This window comes from Equus asinus, chromosome 16 (assembly GCF_041296235.1).
Source record: "Equus asinus isolate D_3611 breed Donkey chromosome 16, EquAss-T2T_v2, whole genome shotgun sequence".
Classification (NCBI taxonomy): domain Eukaryota; kingdom Metazoa; phylum Chordata; class Mammalia; order Perissodactyla; family Equidae; genus Equus; species Equus asinus.
Window position 1 is genome coordinate 14,862,347 of NC_091805.1, and position 18,824 is coordinate 14,881,170.

General features: G+C 34.4%; 2 protein-coding genes across 41 annotated transcripts in view; one reads left to right on the top strand and one right to left on the bottom strand.

Moving 5' to 3' along the window:
- NEXN (nexilin F-actin binding protein) overlaps positions 1-12,015 on the top strand; it is a 43,838-nt gene extending 31,823 nt beyond the window's left edge. For 9 of the 11 annotated variants that reach the window (XM_014849747.3, XM_044748994.2, XM_070486656.1 and 6 more), the window contains 5 exons: positions 2,260-2,457; positions 5,053-5,274; positions 10,080-10,265; positions 10,542-10,899; positions 10,994-12,015. In XM_014849747.3, the coding sequence (XP_014705233.3) occupies positions 2,260-2,457; positions 5,053-5,274; positions 10,080-10,265; positions 10,542-10,899; positions 10,994-11,007 (978 nt within the window). In that variant the 3' untranslated portion in view covers positions 11,008-12,015. Of the gene's footprint in view, positions 1-2,259; positions 2,458-5,052; positions 5,275-10,079; positions 10,266-10,541; positions 10,911-10,993 lie in introns of those variants that run through there. The other 2 variants (XM_044748997.2, XM_044748993.2) reach the window with 1 other exon arrangement.
- A 41-nt stretch (positions 12,016-12,056) lies between these two features.
- Positions 12,057-18,824, bottom strand: part of FUBP1 (far upstream element binding protein 1) — a 34,201-nt gene continuing 27,433 nt past the window's right edge. For 4 of the 30 annotated variants that reach the window (XR_011494823.1, XR_011494822.1, XR_011494819.1 and 1 more), the window contains 4 exons: positions 17,175-17,320; positions 15,482-15,576; positions 14,566-14,612; positions 12,057-13,650 (listed from right to left, as the gene is read on the bottom strand). Coding sequence is in view for 20 of the 30 variants with exons in the window: in XM_044748989.2 (XP_044604924.1) it covers positions 13,620-13,650; positions 14,566-14,612; positions 17,175-17,320; positions 17,401-17,460 (284 nt within the window). In the remaining 10 variants the exon portion in view is untranslated. Of the gene's footprint in view, positions 16,933-17,174; positions 17,321-17,400; positions 17,461-18,824 lie in introns of all 30 variants that reach the window. The other 26 variants (XM_044748989.2, XM_044748988.2, XM_044748985.2 and 23 more) reach the window with 9 other exon arrangements.

Genomic DNA, 18,824 nt, shown 5'->3' on the forward strand with positions numbered 1-18,824 from the left:
GCCCTGAGCATCTATGCCAATCTTCCTCTATTTTCTATGTGGGTCACAGCCACAGCATGGCCACTGATGAGTGGTGTAGGCCCATGCCTGAGAACTGAACCTGGGCCACTGAAGCAGAGTGTGCTGAACTTAACCACTAGGCACCAGGGATGGCCCCAAAAATTACAAAAACTTTTTTTTTGGTGAGGAAGATTGGCCCTGAGCTAACTTATGTTTATTGTCAATCTTCCTCTTTTTGCTTGAGGAAAGCCAACCCTGAACTAACATCTGTGCCAGTCTTCCTCCATTTTGTATGTGGGATAGCTCAACAGCATGACTAGTGAGTGGGGTAGGTCCACGCCCGGGATCCAAACCTGCGAACCCAAGCCACTGAAGCAGAGCTTGAAGAACTTTAACTACGTGGCTGTACTAGAAATGCATTCTAGTATAACAAACTTCCTATAAATGTGTGTCGAATAAGTAATATTAAAACTATCCTATGTGTAATATGAGGTAATCCTTGATTACAAATGGCTTCTAGAAACCCTACAAACATTGTGAAAACACTTAATTTTTGGAGAATAAACAAGGTTCAGAAGTGGTAGACAAGAAGTAGCTGTGAAGATCAGGAGGTCTAATTCTGGGGGCCGATTTTTAGACCCAAACTGCCTTTTTACCATGATTCACTAATGGAAAAAGTGCAGGGCAGGAAAACTGCATTAAACCACAACGCTAGTTTCCTAGAGACATTTCTGTATCAGGAAAGAGAAACTTCTTTTTTCATTTATGTTGTTTTCTTGTCCAGGGCCAAGTATTGTAACTTCATATTATAGCTCAGTAACTCATATATTAATAAAAAGAATTTTTTTGGTACTTTTTGGATTGTAAGACCATATAAACATTGTTTCTGAGTTGAACTGGTTCTGTGGTAGAGCTTTCATATATAAAACTTGGAGTGAATAAATGATAACCCTGTGCCTCTCTCTTTCTCCTAAGTCTATTTCAGCCACAGGGTCACAATTCAGGCCAGAAGTTTATGTATATACTTTCAGGGGATAGAAAAACAGAATTAGGTAATTGATTTTTGTGGTAAAATATATTCCAAGTCAACGGTTTAAAAGCAAAGTTTCTATTTGTAATCTAGAGATTGCCTGTATGTATAGAGGGAATGATAATGTAATAATAAAACTGCCATCTGGTAGCATACTGTAGTGTCAGGCACACTACTAAGTACTCCCAAACTTTATTTAATTCTCATGACAACTCTATGAAAGTTGTCACAGACAAAGAAACTCAGACTTGGAGAAGCTAGCTAACTTGTCCACAGTCACAACTAACTGGCAGCTAGACATGTAATTCATGAAATTACAAAAAGTAGGCTAAATCATTATCTATAATTTTATTAGACTTTTCAAGTTTTGACTCCCCCCTTTGCCATTAGCATTTGTGTTGACTTTGGACAAGTTACTTTTCAGTGCTTCATTTCCCTCATCTATAAAATGGGGATATTAATAATAGTATTACAGGATTAAATAAGTTAATACATATAAAGTGCTTAGAATGGTACCTGGAAGCTCTAAGTAAGTATTAACTATTATTATTTATTTTTAATTAGCCTGACAATAAATAAATCAGTATAATAAAATCATAGCATCAAGAGTGATATTTTTTGCCTGATTATGAAGGGATCATGATGGGTTATCTAATTCATTCAGACAAAACCATGATTTAACAGAAATGGTTGATTTTAATTGCCAGAATGGGGATTCATTTTAATCTAAAAAGTGTTCTCGATATTAGGAAATCTTACTGTCTAATTCAAATTACTGATAGTATAAAGTCAGTATTTCTTTGTGTTCATTGGAATGGAGAAAAGATGGTCAGCATTTCTCTGTAACTAGAAAATACCTTAATCTTATATATATATATATATTTTTTTTTTCCTGAGGAAGATTAGCCCTGAGCTAACATCTGTGCCAATCTTCCTCTATTTTTTATGTGGGTCACCACCACAACATGGCTGACGAGTGGTCTAGGTCCATGCCTGGGATCTGAACCTGTGAACCTAGGCTACCAAAGTGGAGTGTGCCAAACTTAATCTTATATTTTCTAATAATTCTTACCTTGTTTATTGTTTTATACTTTAGAAGAGAATTTAGGTCTCCTGGTTTTAGTTCAATGCAAAACTTTTCTATCTAAGTAATCACAGTTTCTACAAGTGATATCCCTTTTTAGTATGGATAATTCTGGCAAGAGTGGTAAAAGAATTATTTTAAATAGGTAGTAGATGATGACTCCCCAGAGATGTATAAAACAATCTCTCAAGAATCTCTTACACCTGGAAAACTGGAAATTAACTTTGAAGAATTATTAAAACAAAAAATGGAAGAAGAAAAACGACGAACAGAGGAGGTACGGAAGCATAAGCTAGAGATGGAAAAACAGGAGTTTGAACAACTGAGACAAGAAATGGGACAGGTAAAATCTTAATATCCATTTATATTCCACAAGTATTTATTAATCTAAGTATTTTACATGTATTACCTTACAATCACTTTCTAAGTATTTTTATTCACATAAAGTATACTCAATGAGGCACTTGGTACAAGTTTCAGCATAGTTAGTTGTACTTTCTAGGCTGTGTAACTCTACTCCTTCCTTGCTAGTTTAAAAAATATGTAAGATTGCAAGTGACTGAGATATTACTATAATGCCTTAAGTAGGTATTTCTTCTATATACCTCACATTTGTGTTTACACTATGTTTACGTTATGATTGAGAACTGTTGTTCTAAAGTACTCAATATACTCATTTATACTTATTTTCCTTGAAACAAACAGAATTAAATTGATAAATTTAACCAAAATAAGATAAAACTAGAGTAGTACCATGGATACTAATAGGAACATCAGTTTGGCAAGTCTTTGAATCAATTTATTTTACTAAATTATTCTGAGATACAACTTTGATGCTGTTAAATATTTTAGTATGATTTCTCTAGTACTGAAATGAATTAAACACACACACACACACCACACACAAATATAGACTGTCTGTACAGGGCCAGCTTCAGGAACATCAACTTGTGCCCTCACAGGATCCTATGTTCAGAAAGGCTGCACTTAGGGTTTAATGCTCTGAGGCTGCCATTTTGAAATTTTTAATAATTTTATCTTTGAATTTGTGTGTTGTAAGTGAAAGCTGATTGGACAATGGAGCATGCACTAGAGTCTTGGAGCCTTGGCTCACCTTCTGCTATGTCCTTGCTTCCCCACGGTGGGTTCTCAGCAACCCTCTTCCACCTTCTGATGTGCCAAGGCCTGTCTAACCTTCTCTTTCCCGCCCCTGGACGCTGCTGCCCTCTATCTGGATGGCCAACTAGTTGTGTAGGTGGGAGAGGGAGTGGGCCAGCGTCAGCATCCTACCCTAACCCTCAGCCTCTGGCGCAGGGGCCTGGCAGGGTCGGGCATCAGTGCACAGCCCTGTGACTTGGGGCCAAGTGAGCAGTGGCTGTCCCAGCCTTGGACTGGCAGTGACATGGCATTTTTGGCAGGTGACTTGGTGGGGCTCCCTTGCCAACTCCTTATCTAGGAACTGAGTGGGTTTCTATGCAGAGGTTACAGTCTCTTAGAAGTTGTCTCTTTTTCAAGAGTTGGGGCAGTGGGCCTGTGGGGATATTTACTTCCTTGCTCTAGGCGACCAAGAGACTATAAATGCTGTACAAGTATATAGGTAATAATAAAATATCATGAATATGCTGTAGGAAAATAATTCAAAGTCTAGCCTCAAAATTAAAAAAAATGTAATAGAGTTTATTTTATAAAGGAAGCTGAAAATGAATTATCTGTCTAGAAAAACTAACTTCTAAATTAGAATATATTTTAGTATGCTACTGAGATGTAATCTAACTAATATACCGCAGTGTGTAACTGTCAGACATTCTGGTGCTATTGAGTGACTTACCTCACTATGTCTGGGCGTTTTCAAGCAAGTAGCAAGCCAATCCCAAGATCACCTAGACTGTAGTCAATTAGTTCGATCATTGATTTTCATCACAGTGATTTGGGAACCACTGTAACACAATGTATATCATAAATTTGTTACTTTCTGGTATTTTAGGAATTGCCACATAGACCAAAAATTGGAGGTAGTATAAAGGAATGTTTTCTTTTCTTCCCCTTCGTGGAACCAAGAAATTAAGCCTCATGTCACATCATCCACTGTGATTCCCCCTTACCCCAATTTTTTCTCCCTCTGCCTAGAACTCTAGGTCTTCTCCAGTATACCAGGAATAATTGCAATATTTTACACTCCATATAGTGCGATTAGGGTTTGGTGTAAGAAGTATACAAAGAACTAGTAATGACAGATTGTGAAAAGGCAAGGGAAAAGGAACCTGAATAAAAAGTATTCAAGAAAAAATAGTATAAAGAATGGGAGCCCAGTTTTGGTTGACTCCTTTCCTATCTTTCTTGGCAGAATATAAAATTGACATTACAAGTGATATGTAGCGAAATGACTGTATCTGTAGAAATGCTTAATTCAGTTAATTTGAGTAGTAAGAGTTGTATTTAACTTTATTAGACTATCATCAAAGACAGGAGGAATTTTAGAAATACTCTGGCTATATATAGAGATGAAAAAATTACATCCAGCATTAAGTGACCAGGCAAAAGGCCACACATTGTCAGTCAAAACTAGAACTTGTATCTGCCTCCTAGCCCAGTGTTCTTTCAATTACATTTCTTCACCTTCCCCTAAACAAAGATCTTCCTACAACTCCTAGTAAAAGCTAATCTTGACATTGATATTTTAGTTTGAGCAGGTTATAATGGAACGTTCAGTGAGGTTTTGAGCCACATTCTCTATGAAATGATATTTTAAATGAAATGTTATCTAAGTCTTAAATTTGTAGCACTACTTTTAATTAGTAAATTAAGGTATTATGTTTAGGGAGATTTTTTTAACCTTAATTTTTGGCTTCAAATAAGAAATGGTGAACACTTTTTGGATGGGTTACTGTGCAAACTGATTCTTGGTATTTAATATATAAAAATCTTAAATTTTTTGAAGGAAGAGGAAGAAAATGAAACCTTTGAGCTGAGCAGGGAATATGAAGAATTAATCAAATTGAAAAGAAGTGGCTCTATTCAAGCTAAAAATCTAAAAAGCAAGTTTGAAAAAATTGGACAATTGTCTGAAAAAGAAATACAGAAAAAGATAGAAGAAGAACGAGCAAGAAGAAGAGCGATTGACCTTGAAATTAAAGAGCGGGAAGCAGAAAACTTTCATGAGGTATACTATATTTAACTTAGTTGTGGTGTACAGTAATGATAATGAACTCAGAAATAACATTGACTTACTTTAAAGTTTTGGTACTTACAGTTAACCCTAGGTATATATTATAATCTGGAAACTAAATAGCAAAAGCACATTAAAATCTTAAGAGACTTTAAAAGATTTCCCCACTCTAGCATTATTTCAAAATGACTTTTATCAGAATTAAAGCCTATAGTGAACATCAAATGGTTCACTCTAGAAAAATAGTTCAAAAGTATTTATTGGCATTAGTTTCAGTTTGAATCAGTAGAACCAGTGTATATTCGAGGTAAACTCGAGATTATTCTTTGTATAATTCAGAGATTATTATACTTTCTTATTTAAAGATGAGGCCAACAAAGCCTATATGATCTGCTCAAAGTCATGCCAATAATTCAATGGCAGAGCCAAAATCAGAATTCAGATGACATGACTTTGAAGTACCTCCATATGTAAAATAAGGAGGCAATTACTAGATGACTTGTAATGTCCCTTCCAGCTTAAAGACTACTTCTGTGATTATGAATACTGGTTTAAATAGGATCTGGAAAATTTTTTTTCTGCCAGAATTACCATTTAATAATATTTAACAGCATTTAACCTATATTCGTCTAAAAATGCATTTTCATCAAATATTCAACTAGTAAAAACAGGTGTGGGAAGTTGGGAGGGCCTTCAGAGGATACTGTGAATAAAAAGATACAATGAAGAAATTATGTGCAAATTCTCTGGACTATAAGCAATTCACTATTATTGAGGAAAGCAGAGTGCAAGATCAGCAAAAGATAATGATGAAGATGCAAACACACGTGAGATGACCATGGGTCTTAAATGCCATGCATAGAAGGAATTTTTAAAACGTGGGCTGATATTAACAAATAGTCTTCTTTATAGCTAGACCATGCTGAAGCTAAAGATGGTTTTAGATTCATGCATTAAAAAATTATTTGAATGCCTACTAAGTTCTAGGGATTGTTCTGAACACTGGGAGTACATTGGTGAATAAACCTGCAGCCCTTGCTCATGTAGTGTTTAGAATCTAACTTGGGGGGTGTGTGGAAAACAATTATTGGGTAGTAAATAAAAGCTATGGGGATTAACAAAGCAGGGCAAGGGAAATAGAGAGTATGTGGTACTATTTTGTACAGGGTGGTCAGAGAGGGCCTGATTGATTAGGATTTGAACCAGGGCTGGAATGGAGAGGACAGGTAAATATGTAAGATACAAAACTGGCAAGACTTGGGGATGGTGGTGGAGAGGAAGAGAGGGAGAGGAATTGATCAAAGTACCTGGTACACATGAACATAAGGCAATATGGGAATAAAGGAGTTAGGAAGGAAAAGAGGTCACAAGCTATTTTAGACAAATAGACATGCTGTGGAACATCCAGATATCCATCAATCAAATTGATATGCATCTGAACTCTGTGCAACACTAAAACATAAGGACCTAGTGCCTGGGCTAGTTGTAGATACACCACTTTGTCATTGCTAAAAGCAAACACCATGGCTGTTTTTCACATCTTCTATGTTGTGGCCTGTATTAAGTTTTGGGTACATAAAAGTGCATATAATAGGCCATCAGCCTAATGAAATGAAAATAATTATAATTGTTATAAGTGCTAAAATAGGAGTTATATATTTAGTGTTTACTGGATCAAATAGGGCAGAGTCAATATTCCTAGGAGAGGTTTAACAGGGCTGAGAAAATGAAATTTAAGCTATGAAGGTTGAATAGAAGTTGCAGTTAAAGAGGGGAAGCATTCCAGATTGGAGGGATAATGTGAGTCAACACAAAGGTAAACATTTATCTGGGGAGTGGCAAATAGGTTCAAAGGCAAGGTTCATAGAATAATGGGTGATAGAATAAAAAGCTGGGAAAGTAGGTTGTGGCTAGCTGATGAGGGCATTTTTAACTTTGCAGGGCCCATGATCGGGGAAGAAGGTTTAAGTTTTAGAACAGAGTGATAAAACGTTTGTTTATAAAAGAATTCTGGGATCCTGGAGGATGAACTGGAAGACAGGCACAAGGGCATGAAGTTGGAATCAAGGGAGAAAAATGAACCCAAATTTAACAAAACTCAGTAACAGGTTGTTTATGGAGAGGTGGTTGCTGAGCCTAACATTATTTCAAGATTACCAGGGAAACTAGATGATGCCACAGAGAATTCAGGTCTGGAGAGGTGGGGTGAATCAATTGTTTTGGCCATGTGAAGTTTGAGCTATATGTGGATAAGGGAAAGGCAGTCTCAAACATAAGTGCAGAGCTCAGGTGAGAGGCAGGAGCTAGATTGTAACTTTTTTAGATACTATTTCAAAGTATAGAAGCAAAGCCATTCTTAAAGAGTTTAATAGTTCAAAGGTGAATGATACAACCCCAGAGAACACCAACATTTAATGTATAGATGGCCATAGATCAGTTGATTCTTTAGAGATAAATGGATCACAGAAGGCAAAGAAAGGTTCAATCAGTATGCACTTGCTTCTTTTTTTTGTTAAAGGTAGAGAAATCTCAGAGCAGTCATACCTAGCTCTACAAAATATGTAGGTAAGATGATAAAAGAAATGAGGTACGTCAACTCTTGTTGTATTGCTATTACTGGCTCTCTTTTGTATAAAAGGATATGAGATTAGGACATGGCTTATCTCCTGTAACCCCTGAGAATGTCCTGAATGGAGTTTCCTGTGAAGAATGTTGACATCCCTCCTATCATATCCCTCTAGAGGGTCATTGAGATTTCCTTTAAAAACTTGTGTTGGCACAATTTTTGGTATTGAGTGCAATCAACTTCCAGAGTAGGACCCCGCCCCCCCCCATTCCCATTTGACCATGTCCGGTTCCCTCCTTTAGAAAATGTCAATGTTGAAGAGGTCTTCTGTTTATATTCCAGACATCTTTCAAGGCCTAACTCATTCATGCAACCTTTCCTAATCAAAGAATTCCACCCCAGCTCCTTAGCCCTTAACCTGTATCACTCATTTGGTACTTCTTAAATCACTTGTCTTATAGTGTTTGACTTTCTAAAGTTAGATTTTCCAGTAAGGTGTACGCCAAAACCATTCCTTATGCTCCCTTTTATCTCAAATTCACTACCTAATTGTGCTGCTTTTATTATTCATGTGCTGGGGAAATCAATTCCCTATCTAAGAATGCACCTAGAGAACAAAAATCATTCCCTTTAACACGACTCTTAGTAGATTCATTTCCCAGAAACATTTTTAACCTTGTTTTTCAGAGAGTCAAGAAAAGGCAAAATTATAGTTAACAACTGACTGTTCATAAACTTTCTCCCAGTTAGCTTATGAGGAATTTTACTTACCGAATTTATTTTCTAAAGGCAGGTTTAAGATAGCTAAATAACAGTTATGAATTTGCACAAGCGTTTACCCTAAAATCCACAAGGCAACTTATTAACTGGGAGGGATTCAGTCAGAATAGCAGTTATTAAACCTGCTGAAATATCCTATCTTGAAGATTCATTTGGTTAAGCAAAGAATAAAATTGACTGTATAGTGTGAACAAAGAGGTCCTTTTCTCATGTAAGCCTCAGATAAACCTGAGATAAAACTGCAGTAAGCAAACTGTTGTTTAACATTTACTTTTTAGTCTTTTAAGTATAATAAAGCAATCATATTGCTGATTAGCAATAACTGTAGTCAGGCATTATGTTTATCAACTGAAGGTAAATAATGGCACAAATAGAATTCACCCATTAGGTATCTGGTTGTGTCTCATGTTCTAGGATTTTCCAACATCAAATGAAAAATCTGATTCAGGAGAACCAGAAAAACTACCCAACTTACTCTAACTCCTCGTTCTACATCCATGAACCAAGATTTTCTTATATAGGCAATTGTTTTACAGCTTGTTTCAAAATTTTCTTTATTCAGTTGGATGTGGTACCCTGAAGCAATTTCCTCATAGTACTGTGAAATATAAATGGTAACATTTCCAGATAGACGCACAAAAACCTAAGCAGCTTAGAAACCAAGAGTCAACTACAACTAGAGTACTTGAGAAACCATGAATTAACTGTACCGTCCTCTACAAAAACTGTTCTCAAAGGCCAGAGTGACCTCATCAGCACCAAATTGGTTTTATAGACTCAACACTTTGACAGTTGAAACTGCTCTTAAATTACTCATTTATTTCCAATGGCTTCCAACTTTCATCCCTAAATAGATGACTTGCAATCATACTTTACCTCAATGACTTCCCCAAGTTCCAGCCATTGCCTCTTTCGACACTTGTCTTTCCATTTTTTCCACCTACACACTCTTCTCTGCCATTTGACCATCAATAAATTGTTGGATGGAATTCATCTCAAAGACAGTTGTCAACTAAGAAGGGTGAGGAAGAAAATCATGAAGTGGGAAATAAAACAGAAATTGCATTTTCTGTATGATGTAGTAGGGTGAAGATATGGGGACTCTTGCGAGAAGGAGTATGTTAACAATTGTCACAATGTATAGTATCCCTACCCTTTTCTGTTATTCAGCACTATCAACCAGGCACTGAGAGCTGGTTGGGCAAATAAATACACTGGGACTCGTGATATTGTGTGATCTTTACACTGGGAAAAAGGGATTCCAATTGTTAAGAGAATGTCTTTTCTCTTTAGCTTTCCCAAATTGAGGGATAGCGGAAATCTCCATGTCTGCAGTGTAGCACAAAATACGCTCACTAAACATGTTAATTATTTTGTGCCTGTAAATGACACCTTTAGTTCTGGTTGGTTTTTAGAAAACAAGCAATTCTTATCCTTGGCCCACTTCTTAAAGGAAGAAGATGTTGATATCAAGCCTGCAAAAAAAAGTGAGGCTCCGTTTACTCATAAAGTAAATATGAAAGCTAGATTTGAACGAATGGCTAAGGCAAGAGAAGAAGAAGAACAAAGAAGAATTGAAGAACAAAAGTTGCTACGCATGCAATTTGAGCAAAAGGAGATTGATGCAGCACTACAAAAGGTATGGGGCTTATATATCCTTTATTTTCCAAAGATGCTCTCTTAAAAATCATGCAGTTTTATATGAGGAGGGATAAAAAACAAAAACAAAAAACATTTTAATAGCTTTCAAGTCACTGGAATGTTTTGTAAAGTACACTTTGTAGTAAGCATACTTACATATTCTTTACTTTAGAAAAAATCAAAACACATTTGCTTTCAAAATTCTATGACTAACTCACTGTCCTGAAAATGCTATAGTATAAGTACCAACTTGAATGCATTTATTTTAATTTAGAAAAGAGAAGAGGAGGAAGAAGAAGAGAGTAGCATCATGAATGGCACCACTATTGAAGATGAAGAGCAAACCAGATCAGGAGCTCCGTGGTTCAAAAAGCCTCTAAAAAACACATCGGTTGTAGACAGCGAGCCAGTTAGATTTACTGTTAAAGTAACAGGAGAACCCAAACCAGAAATTACCTGGTGGTTTGAAGGAGAAATACTGCAGGATGGAGAAGACTATCAATATATTGAAAGAGGAGAAACTTACTGCCTTTATTTACCAGAAACTTTCCCAGAAGATGAAGGAGAGTATATGTGTAAAGCGGTCAACAATAAAGGGTCTGCCGCTAGTACCTGTATTCTTACCATTGAAAGTAAGAATTAATCACTTTTTAGTGTAGAACTTTTATTCTATTTAAAATTTTTTTCCTCTAAAAAAAAATCACTTTTCTTCTTCTCTTTTTTTAGCTGACGACTACTAGCTCCCCTTCCCTCTCCCTGGAACTTTCTCTCTCTCTCTCTCTCCGACTTTCTTACTACATCCATCTTTCTGTGGCGGGGCCAAAAAAGGAAACCAGAAGTGCCACTGTGTTGACTTCTTATTCCTTTTCATAAGTCTTCAAACACAAGCTCATCTAAAGAATGATACCTTCTTCCTTTCCAAATGAGCACCAGATTCATCGCCATATTATGCAGTAGAAGCTAATGTGTATTTAATGGGGGAAAGTGGGAAATTTATTCAATTATTCTATCAGAACCTATTACAAAGGCTGTGTATTTCCCGTAAATTCAAAGTAATTATATTAAAAAATCACAAATAGAACACATTATTTTGCATGAAAGATTAACATTTATGAGCTATTTACACCTAAAAATAGTATGAAATAGCTGAGACAATGAATTTGGAACCAATATTGATTTGAGTGGGCTTTTTTCCTTAGTAGTACGTCATTTTGGTGTTGTAGTTTCAGTCTTTCTGAACCAGACATATGAGGGGGGAGGGGTGTCATTCCTTTTATAGGAAAGGGGGAACATGGAGAAAAACAAAAAACAATTAAATAAGACTTTAAGGAACTGCCAGAGAAAATTTGATGGAAACCACTACCTACAGAATTCTGAGTGTTGAGAATATTAAACATGTACTTTTCAAATGAGTGTAATACACATTCAAACTTATAAAGAAAATTTATGTGGTGACCTTGCCTGAAAAATTATATTTTAATGAGAAAACGTTGTATTAATAATTCATGCAGAAGAAAACAGTTTCAACATAATCAAGAATTTCAAGATCTAAGAGGATTTAGGAAATCTAAGAGATTTAGGGAAAAAACAGCACAATCTTCAATTTTAAATTCTGGTCTTTAAAATGAGTTTGTAAATAATTAGCTACCATGTTCTATTATCAAGTTGTTTTATATTTTAATTTTCTGGAAGACAACTTTATTTTACAATGTAAATCCGTAATAAAGTAACTTCTGTATTAAAAAAAAGTCTGTCAGTGTTTTTTAAAAAAGACAAAACACTCCCTTAATAATATGCATCAACGTACATTTATTTTTTTATTGAGGAAACCATAATCAATACAAAATTACAGCAATCATGTGCCCTTTTACATACAATGTCATTAAAGCAAACTCTAAACCACAGTTTGTAAAGTATTCAATTTACCTCAAGTCCAAGCTGCATCTCCCTAAGACACTGTTCCCATCACAGTAGCCATTTTAAGCCAATCTTCTTTTTACACACGGGTAGTTTCTGTAGAGAACACTTTTCTCAGGACGAAAATGCATCGAGCATGCATAAGAAAAAATATATATATATATGCGCAAATACATTTAAGAGTTTCTATAGGGGTATCACTGAAGAAAATAAAACCCTGGGATTTATTTGCTTCGTAAAAGCACCAATTTAAAAAATCCCTCAGAAGTTTATACTGTGGCAAGAAAACTCAAGTGACTAAACAAAAAATAAGGTTATTTTCAGAGTCAAAATTATCTTTAAGTATTGTTAAAATACATTTTAAAATGAGGCAGAATTTTCAGAAAATAAAAATAAGACATCCTCATTGATTAGTAATTTCAACATCCTTATTCTAGACAAAAGATAACTTTGCAGGTGGAACTGGTTCTTCTGGCAGAGCATTCAAACAAATGAAATGTTATCACTTCTGAATATATTCCTATTTCCCTCTTAAGGTACTCTGCTACTCCTACCCAAACCGACCCTTATGAATTAACTACCAAGGTATTTGTCTAAGGATATATTTTACAATGTTTATAAACAACTAGTATTAAATCATTAGTTTTAGTATTAAAACCATTTTCATTAATTAAAAATAAAAGTATACTTCTCATTTCTAAAAGAAACATCAAACCATAAGAATTCCAAGTATCACCACACTAAGATATCTTAAAAAACAAAAACAAAACACATTGTCAAGTTTTTTAAGTGCTAAATAAAATAAATCAGTTCAATTTCAATCTAAACATTGTTTCTACCACTCCTAACATCCACTGCATTCAAATCAACTGGCTCACCTTTTCTGCTTTCCATTTATTTCAAGGTTAAGATTAGCGCCATATAAAAAATGCTTGCAGTATCAGTGAAGGCTTATGGTAATGAACAAAAAGATTTTCATGAGATAGAAACAATGCCCCAATATCTATTAGCATTCATTTATATTTTCTTTTATAAAAATGCAAACTACAACTAACCAAAACTTGACAAGCTCTTAAAGTTCAAAGAGCTCTTTTTATATTATCAATCATAACATACCTATCATTGACTATTAAAACACGCATATGCACACACATAAATGTGGTGCAGTAACTACATAACTTATGAAATTTAACAGTTCATTGAACATTTAAGATCAAGTGAATAGCACTTTAAAATGAAAAGTGATAAAAAGCAGGTACATTACACCCTATACCATATTATGTATGGGAATACATTTCATATTTCTCAATTATGATTTGCCAATTTTACCTTCTACATTGAGCCCTTCTACGGTCCATGCTCATCGGCTCACCAATGGCATACACTCAAAGGATTCCTCTTTATGGGTAACTATCTCAGGACCTGATTTTATGAGCTATGATTTGGTGCTTGCAGCATCTTCAGCACTGTGTGTGAAAATGAAGGCAGTATTTTTGAATATTTTTCTTTGTTGTAGAGATAAGCAGGAGTTTTAAAAGGATCAGCACATTTTAGAAATCGAATAAACAAAACTGATACGATGCTGCTCTAATACATTCATCTTAACTCAAAATATGTACCAGTTAAAATCATCTATAAGAACACACAAACATTTTAAACTGGCAAAAAATAAAGTAAGTGCAGCGTCAGTTATTAAAGTATTATAAATCAGAAAAATATTGGTTGCTATACAGATTATGAAAGGTTATTTGCTATACAGTTAACATTTCACTAATGCACATGCCTTTTATGAAAACATACTGCCAGTATTCCTTACATTTTTTCCTTTTTCAGTGTATATAAGTTATGAAAACTGAATTGGCTAAAAAAAAAAAAAAAAAGTAATAAAACTCTAACCCATAACGTCCCTACTGAATTACTATAGTTCAAGAATAAGAAAAAATAAAGACTCCATAGCTTTGGAGGACAAAGAAAATATCCTGTCAATCATAAACAGATTGTGAAGGCTGTTGAAGTTTCTGACCAAGTGATTTCCTATATCTTGAAAACTATGTAACTGTCCTTTAATTTTTAACAATTCTTCTATATTTGGGAAAAGATTACAAAAAGTTTGGATGTAGTTCAATTACAGCAGCAATCTACTCATCATTTCTTTTTTCTTGTTTTAATAAAAAAAATTAAAGTAAAAAACATTACCCAGAAATGTAAACAGTTGTTTGAACAACTTACAGACTTTCCACTGAAATGGTAGCATAAATAACAGAATACATTTTGGGGAAGCAGTAGCAGATTGCTTTTGAATACACAACCACAAAAACCTCACAGGGACAACATTAATGTACTGAAATATTTATTTATATATGTCCTTAGGTTGTGCTTACCTGTTGCTTTTTGCAGCAGAACCTAAGGTGGAAGGTCTGGGAAGGCACTGTGAAGTATAAATAATTGCACTGTTTGCAATTAATAAAGATTTTAAACCTTAAATGAATCAAAATCAACAGCCTCCAATTTGTGAGTTATGATACTGACTCCAACTGAACTATTTCTTCAGTTTAATTAATAAATGCACCACTTTCCTAAAAGGTCATCTATAAAACAGTATCATGCAAAATACTGAAATTGTTCACGTCAATACCCTACTCTTAAAGATAACAGATAACTCCTTAACTATTAAACTTCAAACTAGAACTACATATCCATATCTAAAAAAGGGTAAGGGAAGTCACTCTAGGTTCTATAAAACAATCAAAACATTTCAAAATATCTACAATGAACTGTACTGCTACCCTATAGGTTATCTCAACATTTATGTCCTTGTACATCTTCCTTTATAGTATATTCAGAACACAAAATGGTGCTCCCCACCAATGAAAGAATACATATTTATGAAATGGTGTTAAAACTGCTACATTGCTTAATATTTGCAAACTGAAAATCACTTCTGTCTGATACATTTCAAGTCTTTCATGTTAATATATAAGATATGCATATTTTACACTGAAAAACAATATATTTTAGGAGCACCAATGAGTAATACTATTCAACTTTGTTAAAGATCAGTTTTCTTTAGCTATAGCTAAAGCATATCAAAAATACTTACCCATTAAGCTCACTTAAAAAAAAATACAGACCTATGTATTATATTCTATGTTAAATTAAGAAGCAGTTATGGTTTTCCAAGATATGAGCACTGTATTCCAACATAATATTCACACAAAGTATGGCATTTACATTATGTGGAACATTGACAAAAAGATACTGTTGCAGTTCATCAATTTGTCATTCTGATGTACTTACAGTGCAATGCTCCTTGAAGGAACACAATCAAGGATGATACACAGCACAGTCCTCCTCACCCCTACAGAGCTAGTTCTATACTGGCTGGATCAAACCTGCACTTCAACAGACAATGGCAAGACAGACTGTATTTGCATGTAGTCTAATATATTAATATGCAAAGAGCCAACAAATATGCAAAGAGTAAAACAAAGGATTTCAACAAAATATCAAAACTTCAGCATGAGTGTTATAGAGAATAAAATGATTTCAAGTACATAAAAAATTTAAGTTGATTCAATGATTGGACTTGTGCATTTACAAAACAAAGCTTATCTATACTGCAAAAAGAGAAAAAAAAGCTTGAACATTTTCATACCCCAATAATGTTTCAATGGCAGATGCACTGTAACTATACTTTTGCATACTATTCACTTTTCTACCCTAAATTTAGAAAGAAACACACTAATATTGTATACATTGAAAGAGTTGCTTTAACATGAGAAAACTTATTAGACTACTCATATTCACTATCCGAAAACTGTTTAAAATTAGTTATGCTGAAACAGTCTTGGAAATCAAGTAATTATCAAATTAAGAACAGAAAGGTTAACTGTTATAGCAGCAGTACAGGTCTGAAACAGTGGTCATGTATAAAAGGAAATTTCACTGTTAATGCAATGGAAGTATGCCAAAAGATCATTGTACACACATGCAGTTTTTAATCAAACAGAAGGAAAAAAAATGAAGATATCAGGATTACTTGTGCTGAAACAGCCAAATACAATAAATGGAAAAGATCCTCCAATCTACTACTATACTGCAAGGGGGAAAAAACATGCCAGTGTTTAAAAACTCAATTAATATTTCACGGGGAAAGCTTATATATTTGTGTATATGTATCTTAATTTATCATTGCTAAGAAATTATGAATCCTTTAAATACCCACATATCCAACTTACCGACACAGGAGGTTTCATATCATTTATTGTAAAGCACAAAACAGGCATTTTAAAAGTGAAAGTATACATTGAAAAAGTACATTTATATCACAAAGCATTGACCACATAATAATTGCAAATACATTTGCTGGAATGTGTACATCTACACTAAATACTAAAAACAAACCAATTTTCATTTCTACACAGAAATATTAACCTCCTATCAGTAGTGATAGATATTTTGTACATATTCAAAAAAAAAAAAACACTATTTTAAACCAAAAACAAAATTAAGATCTTCATCAAGTCGTCTGCATCCATATATTTAACAAAGGTTTTTTTCCCCCACACAATGAAGCAAATACTGTATTGTCCACTTCTTATTATTGGCCCTGTGCAGAAGAGATACATAAGAAATACACAAAAAGTTAAAGAAAATCCTTTAAATGGAGCTAACTCAGGAGTGAATCCTTTAAGAAAGAAAACTGGTTAATATAAATGGTGGTGGCTTCTTGCATGATTTGCAAATCCCTGGGGGAAAAAAATTTATTTTTAAAATCAAAGGCATTGTAGAAATATTCAGCACTCAGATGCCAGAAAAGCATTATAAAAAAACAAACAAAAAAACCCAAACAATACACCACAGTACTTCATTTAGTTATACTTTGCCAGATAAAATTAAAAAGGCAAACATAATCCCAAACACACAAAACGGTAAACATGCAGAAAACATGACTGGAGTGGAAATCAACACATTAGTAAATTTATTATACCTGAGGTGCTGGAGGATGCTGTGGCATTCCCTGGGGACTTGTCTGGGCATAGTAGGCTGCTTGCTGTCTATAGTACTCAGCCCAGGCTGCACTATAATCTGGCTGACCACCTGGTGGAGCACCAGTAGGAGCAGGGACTGCTTGACCTTTGAGAAAACAGAATAACTTTGTTGCTGTAACCACAATTAAAAGCCCCAAAGAATCTCATTTCTAATAAAAACAATACCTTGCTTCTTGTAATATTCCTCCCAAGCCTTTGAATAATCTTGTGTCTGCCCTTGTTGACCTAAAAAAAACCCCCTAAATTTTAATACAAAATTATATCCACTGTAAGTACAGGTTATAAAGACAAAAGCACAGAGGATCAGAATTGCTCCTGTTTTATTTTAAATATTCATTAGTGTCAGAAAACTACTCTGTAATTAAGAAAAAGAAAATCAGATGCTTTTTATTTTCCTTTTGCCTTCTACTTACAACTTTTAGTCCTAGAGCATCATTATTAATAAAAAACAAACCCCCAACTATCCATAGTTTTAACTAAGAAAGGTAAAGAGTTAGGTATAATCTTGATTCAGTAGCAGAATTTATAAACTACTAATGTTCTAAATTGAGTTTGGAAAGAGCTCCAAGTAAGTAGTCTATGGTTCCTTGGTGGTGATGTTGAGGGTGGGGTGGGTGAGTGGGAGACAGGACCCGTCGGTGACTTTTTTTTTTGTCTCTTATCATTTGGATCTGGTACACTACAGGTTTTAAATAAAATACAAATCTTCAATGGAGAAAAAGAAAAATAACATTTTTGCAAAACAACAAAAACGCACTTAAAAGCTATTACAATAAGACATCATTTAATAATTTAAGGTCTGGCCAAGACTTTCCTTTCCTGATTAGTGATCTATAAACTGTGTGTACAAAGACTAATCTTCAAGATACTCTTTAATAAGATTCTTGAAGTTTTAATACAACGTGTACAAATTACAACACAGTTTTATTAAAAATGACCTGATGAAGGACAAAGAGCAATTACTAAAGAGGTTAAGCAAGAATATCAATGAAACACAAAACTCAAGCTTTCATAAGTGTTTTTCTAGGCAGGGTAACTTTTTATGAATTACGAGACTAAAGAGACATAATAACCAGGTGCAATGCATGAACCCTGGACAGGCTCTGGCTTAAAACAAACATAAAAACAAAACCCACACACAGACACAGCTACAAAAAATATTGTTCTGACAACCAAGGAAATTTAAATATGGTCTGCATATTGATATCATTGAATAATTCATTTAGAGCAAACAGTCTGTAACATACTTTGAAATGGCTTTGGCACAAAAAATGTACACGTACGCACACATGCACAAAGTACATAAGGCAAACTAAAAAAATGGTGAATCTGGGTAGAAAACATAAATACGGGTGTTTGCTGAACTATGTTTTCAATTTTCTGAAGGTATAAAAATTTTTGAAATAAGTTGGAGACAAGGAGAATGTGTTTTCCTATTTAGGTCCTTTATTTAAGCAAATTTTATTTAGTTTGTAATTCACTTGGCTTTATCAAAGTATTATAGCTAGAGAAAAAATACTGTAACAGACACACACAGAAAACTGTTTCTATGTTGGCTACTGCCAACAAGGCAACTTTAGTTTCAGAAA